The sequence below is a fragment of the Amblyomma americanum genome, chromosome 10, assembly GCF_052857255.1.
Source record: "Amblyomma americanum isolate KBUSLIRL-KWMA chromosome 10, ASM5285725v1, whole genome shotgun sequence".
Taxonomy (NCBI): domain Eukaryota; kingdom Metazoa; phylum Arthropoda; class Arachnida; order Ixodida; family Ixodidae; genus Amblyomma; species Amblyomma americanum.
Window position 1 is genome coordinate 6720665 of NC_135506.1, and position 6000 is coordinate 6726664.

Here is a 6000-nt window from a genome sequence, read left to right on the forward strand (position 1 = left end):
ACGAAAAGCAATATCCTTCGATTTTTTATTCCATTTTACGGTCCAGGTTTGCGAGCAACTCACGAAATGAATGCAATCATTCAGGCCTTTCGGTTCCCTCTGTACAAAACAGGCAAACGTCCTGCCGATTGGAAACGCCTCTGCTGCTTGGACTTCCCTATGACTGTAAGCTGCAGCTTCTCCAAGCAGTCAGCGTTGCCGCAAAAAAGCACTGTCACTCGTTCCTTGCTTTTCTGGCCGCCCTGGTATGCCTGTCCTTTCATGCACAATGTCCTCTCCGGTTGCAGATTGAAGAAGAGGCCCGCCTCATCGGCATTAAATATGTCGCGAGGCGCGTACTCCGCAATTGGAGCTGGCAGCGTGTTCAGCCAGTAGTCGACAGCTAACTCGTCCACTTTCTTTCCTTCACCAGAGACGACACAAGTCCGTGCCTCTCTTTAAATCGGTGCAGCCATCCTTCAGAAACCTGGATACCTTCGATTCCAAGAGAAAGCGCGATGTTGTCAGCTTTTTTTGCAGTACCTTGCCGTCCATGTTGATGCCAGCCGCTGTGACTTCCCGAAACCATGTCCGCAGGACCTCTTCTAGCTTAACATGCAAAGCAGTCTTTGCCTGCTTGATGTTGACACCGATGTTCTGAGCGTTCTTCAAAATAACATCTCGCTGCCCAACAATGGTGCAGTGTGTCGACGGTGCCAGCCCTAACTCTTTTGCCAAGTCTACACTTTTCTTCGCTGGGTTTTCACCAACCTTCTTGAGCATATCAAGCTTCTCCTTAAAAGAAAGTGTCTCGCGCTTCTGCAACATGTCAAGAGTGAACGCTTGCACAGTTTACGTCTTTGTCACATTTGGGCAGACCACGTTGGACAGGCGCAGGCAGCGGCAGCATCCTCCTGGCCAGCTCCCAGCAGCTGCGAGAACTTTTTCGGTAGGCCAATGAGCTGTTAGCAAGTGGGCAACGTAGCCCTGTCAGGCACGTGACTCACCTTGACTCGTTGGGTTGCTACAAGCAATGCGTTGTAGCTCGTGCCCTTCGAACCTGTGAAAGGGAGGCGGGGGTAGAGAAGGCCAGCGGTGGCAGCGTGCGCGGGTGGCTGGTCGCGCGTTCGTATCATCCGGGCCGGCTTGAAAATTTGTTCGTGTAACCCCAAATCGTAACGCATTTCATACATTGTAGACCGTCCGAGACACTTTCGAAATTTGTATCATCCCAAAATTCGGATCAACCATAATCATGTGGTCGAGATTCTACTGTAATATTCTGCCACTTGTCTATTGCTGTTTCGAAATGAGCGTCATGGCGTGATTTTCGTGGTACTCCAGAAGCACTGCACATATTCCTGTAATGCTTGTGTGTGTCGCACTCGTGTACGGGCCACATACCGTTTTTCCGAAGGAAATATTAAAAAAAAAATATTCGTGTAAGGGTCACACCCAAGCTTTCCGCGACCAATGCGGGAATAGCCTTCGACATGCACGTGTCGTGGCCTCTGCGATCAGCTCTAACTGCGAGCAACGGTGCGCTTAATCGCAGAGGTGACGATGCGCACAGGAACTTCCAGGTGTCGGCCACAGATAGCGAAGCCGCGGCTCATCATCTTCAACTTTTTCATCTGCCGCGAGCTCCCGCTATCGGCATCAGTATCATCAGCTCCAGCTGTCAAAGCTTATTATTTTTCAGTCTTTTTAGATTGCCCCAACCTAACGATTGTCAAAGGCACGGGAGCTGTGGCAGCGTGTTGGTTGACCGTAGTTGTGGCTTTCTCGTGCTGCCGCCGAGCGTTGCGGTTTTAAGAAAAGCATGATGGGCAAGCACCTTAGTAGCTACATGGCTGGGAGCTTGCTCTCGAGTATGGCAAGCGTGCGGTGGGCAGGAAATTTGACGCGTCTATATGGTAATCGCACCCGCTACATTTTGCTATCGAAACGCATATACAGTAAAACCTCTAATTCAAAATCCTGGATATTTCGATGAATTTCTGCGGTCCTGTAATTTCTAATGAAAATTTGACCGGATAATTTAAAGTGGCGGCCTGCACCAGCCTGGGTAATTTGAAAAATTGGGGTGCTACACGGGAATCCCCGATCCCGATTTCGCTGCAAATGTGCGACGCGACCACCCCTTGGAGCTGCAAGGCAGCACCGCAGAGCGATGCCGATGCTAATATCTGTGCTGGTAGCTAGGGCTACCAGCACAGATATTAGCATCGGCATCGCTCTGCGGTGCTGCCTTGCAGCTCCAAGGGGTGGTCGCGTCGCACATTTGCAGCGAAATCGGGATCGGGGATTCCTTATATCTGTGCTGGTAGCTAGGGCTACTAGCACAAGCACCCCTATGGTATGGCTTGCAGACTGCCAAAATGCACGCATGTGCTTGTCCTGTGACACAACCCTTCTTGCTCTGTGCTCTTGATTGGTTGACTGCGCTGAACTGCGCTGTTTTGTTGAGTGGTGTGTTGGGGTTAAAGGGTTAGGTTGCTGGCATCTCCGATTACCGTATAAACGCGTGTAAGGGCTGCAATTTTTTTTTCTTCCTGATCTGAGGGCCTCATTATCAGGGTGTGGCCCATACACGGGATGTGCGAAAAAATCTTTTTAAAGTAACTCTGCTAAGGTACTATCAGTTCAGGAGCACAATCATCTTGGTATATATTTCGCCTCTGCTCTGTCTTGGCGCCCACACATTGGTCATATCACAAGTAAAGCGTGCTCAGTTCTAGGTTCCTTGCGCAAAATGCAAGAAAGTTGCCACTTCAGGCAAAGTTGTCATGGTACAAATCAAATGTGCAATCTGTTCTGAATTATGCTTGTGCTGTGTGGGATCCGTGGTTGGCATTTGACGTAAACAGTTTAGAAAGAATTCAAAACAGCGATTCTATTTTTTTTTTCTCATTACACCAGGAATTTTAGTCTTTCAAGAGCCAAAGAAAGGTTTGGTGGGGAACCACTTCAGAAACATGGGGAATATTTTAGACTGGAACTTTTTAATAACATATTTCACTCTCGCGCAGGTATAGGCCCCCACAGGCATTTTTACAAGCTTGATTATATTTCACTATGGCTGGACCATGCAAATAAGGTTAGAGGAATATCCTGTAAAACTAGATCATTTAAAGTGTCATTTTTTCCCCAAACTATACGTGATGGACCAAGCTTCCATCCAATGTCGCAACGATTCCCTCAAATGAGGTATTTTCTAAATGAGTAGGCCTACTGAAATAAAATAGTAAATTTTTGTGTGTGTGTTCGGGCACAATTTTTGTTTCATACGTACGTGATGTGTTGATGGTATTGACGATGTGCGTGGTATGTTGCGTTTGCTGTGTTATATATTAGTTTTTTCTTCTCCCTCCCCTCTAATTCCCACTGGCACTGTGAGTATTGTGATAAAATAATAAAACGAGCAAAGGGGCATGGTACTGCTTGCAGCACCACATATTTGTGGCGCTTTCAGTGCGCAGTGGCATTCGCACCCCTGTGCATTGAGGGTGCCACTCGATGGCACAGGGATTGGCATACTCAGCATCACAACTAGGTGTCACAGAATCTCTGGCAGCCAGTTCTTTTGCATGTCACCCATGCTGAAATCTGGTGGATACGTATTTACCTGCTTAGATGTTTTACTTTCTCCAGGAGAAGCATGCTGAAGAAGTGCGCCAGAACAAGAGCCAGACGCTGGAGGATGCCTCCCTGCAGAACAGTGAAGAAACAGCCGCATCGGGCTAAACTGCTTGCAGGCTGCCGTCATTCCTGCCCAGTTTTTCATCTTCTCTTTACTTGTTTGCTGGTTTAATAAGTTCGCTATTTTGTAGATGTTCTTGGAAAAAAATATAAGCTCTCCTCATTTTACTACTACCTCGTGTGAGCACATACTTCGTTTGTTTTTTGCCTCAGTGCAGGCCACCATGTTCTACTTCTTGCGCCTCTTAACCTCTCGGTTTTTCTTATGAGGTTGTGCCTATAAGAGTTTTTAAATGTCTCTGCGCATTCTGGGGCTCCAGGAATGGCCTTGTGCGAGTGTCACTGCCTTATTTTTTCACTTCATTTATGCAGCCTAGCATATATAGTCTTATACTTCGGACATATTTTGTGAACTTATTGTGCAGTGTTTTCATTCCTTCTTTCTTAAGCACGCGGATTGCGTGAAATGCGTACACAACTTGCCAAGTACATGGCGACGCGTGTTCGTTATGAATGCGGCTTTTGATGGCTTATAGTTCCGATCTTGTCAGGAGGTGCCTGTACTAAGCACTTGTCAGTCAAAATGGCAGTTTTTGTAGTTGCGAGGCCCAAACCAGATGTGTTGTCAGCCAAAGGCATGGGGGTTATCTGCTCAGAAATGTCTCTGGATATGTTCCAGGAGTATATATATATATCTGCACAGAGCTGGTATGTGAAAGTGAGGCATGCTGCATGTTAAAAATAAAGACCTGCAAGATATTTTGTGTGACCTTTGTATAACTGCACTTTTCGTGCTTGTAGCTCTGTGCTGGTCTGCCGAAGTTCACCGTATCCTTCTTGTCAAAGCCTGTGCCATACATCATGTAGCCTGCCTCGTTGCCTTAAGTGCTGACCACTTTGCGCAGACTGGACCAAACTTGCTTCTCAGTCCCACTTGCATTTTGTGGAGGAGGCACTGAGTTTGTTACTTTAATGGGTTGACTGTGCTTACCATCTCGTCTAATCTGTGAGAAATGAAACGTGATCAAAACGAACCCTTGCTGGGCTTCGATTTTTTTTTGCAAGATTTATTTACAGGGCAGGTACTATGTAAAAGCAAATGGCTGTGTGCAAGCGTTAGCTTAGAGTAGCTTCATGCACGAGTTATTCGACTTTTCCAGGAGGCACATTTGACTGTTGTAAAGCATAACTTCTCTAGACATGTAGTAATCGGGAGACAAGGATGGCCCCTCCATATCGTTCTGGGCAGCTATAATAAGGGTTGTCCGTCACAGAGCTTTGGAATTCCTCTAGAACAATTCGTTAATATAAGGTAAAGTACTACGTTTAGGGTCCTTTTCTCGACTCGACCAAACTTTCCGCAGGCTGCCATGGTGGTTTCAGGTACGGCTCATCGAACCAAAGTTTGTCTCAAGGTTTTCGTTAAACACTTGAGTCAGTGTTGTTTAAAGTGTGTTACGCTGTGCGATTGTGTCCTGTATCCAACATCTTAAAAGAAAAACGAACAAGTTTCTGTCAGGTGGATGTTGTGAGCAGTTCTTTACAGACGGTTTGACAGGCCCTGTGGTAACTGGCGTTCCCTTGTGAAATGCAGCGTTTGTCCCTGCGTGTGTAAGCTGCTCTCTAGCTGTGGCATCCCGTGCGGAACGCTGGGTTGAATATTATCTGCTTGGAAAAAGCATCAATTTTCTCATTTTCACATTTCACACTTTTTCGCAAAGTAAATCCTTATAGCCTTTTATCTGCAAGTTTGTAAATGTTCCAGTGCACGGGCCTGCTCGACATATATAATATTGTACGTGTCTTCACGAGTGGCCACGCTTGTGTAGCTTTTCTTTGAATTGTGTTCAATAAAATTCAATGCGTTCAACTTTTCTTCTGTTGCGTATTGATCTGAATACAGCTGAACACGATTGCTTGGCGTTCACCTGCTTGTGTGTGTGTGTGTGTGTGTGTGTGTGTGTGTGTGTGTGTGTGTGTGTGCGCGCGCGCATGCACACGTGTGTGTGGCCCACGTATGATGTTTCACATACCGTTGGTTAAGAATTTGAGGAAATATCTCCAACCTGCAGCGCATGAAAAGACCAAGGGACGGTGAACGAGGACATGCACAGCACTTTTCACTTGTCAGTTTCAATGTTATTGAAGAAATAGTTGTGACATGTTTGTTATTGAAGAAATAGTTGTGACATGTTTGTTATTGAAGAAATAGTTGTGAAATGTTTCAGTATATAATGCAAACTATCTATAGTAGGATACAACCTAAAAAGTCTGCAGTTAACACGGCCATGGTCCGTGGCATACTGTATTACTCCGCTA

General features: G+C 46.2%; 1 protein-coding gene across 2 annotated transcripts in view; it reads left to right on the forward strand.

Annotated features, from left to right (window-relative positions):
• Positions 1-5556, forward strand: part of LOC144107556 (uncharacterized) — a 35038-nt gene extending 29482 nt beyond the window's left edge. For both annotated transcript variants that reach the window (XM_077640625.1, XM_077640624.1), the window contains exon 6: positions 3634-5556. In XM_077640625.1, coding sequence (XP_077496751.1) covers positions 3634-3726 — 93 coding nt within the window. In that variant the 3' untranslated portion in view covers positions 3727-5556. The remainder of the gene's footprint in view (positions 1-3633) is intronic.
• The last annotated feature ends 444 nt before the right edge of the window (positions 5557-6000 follow it).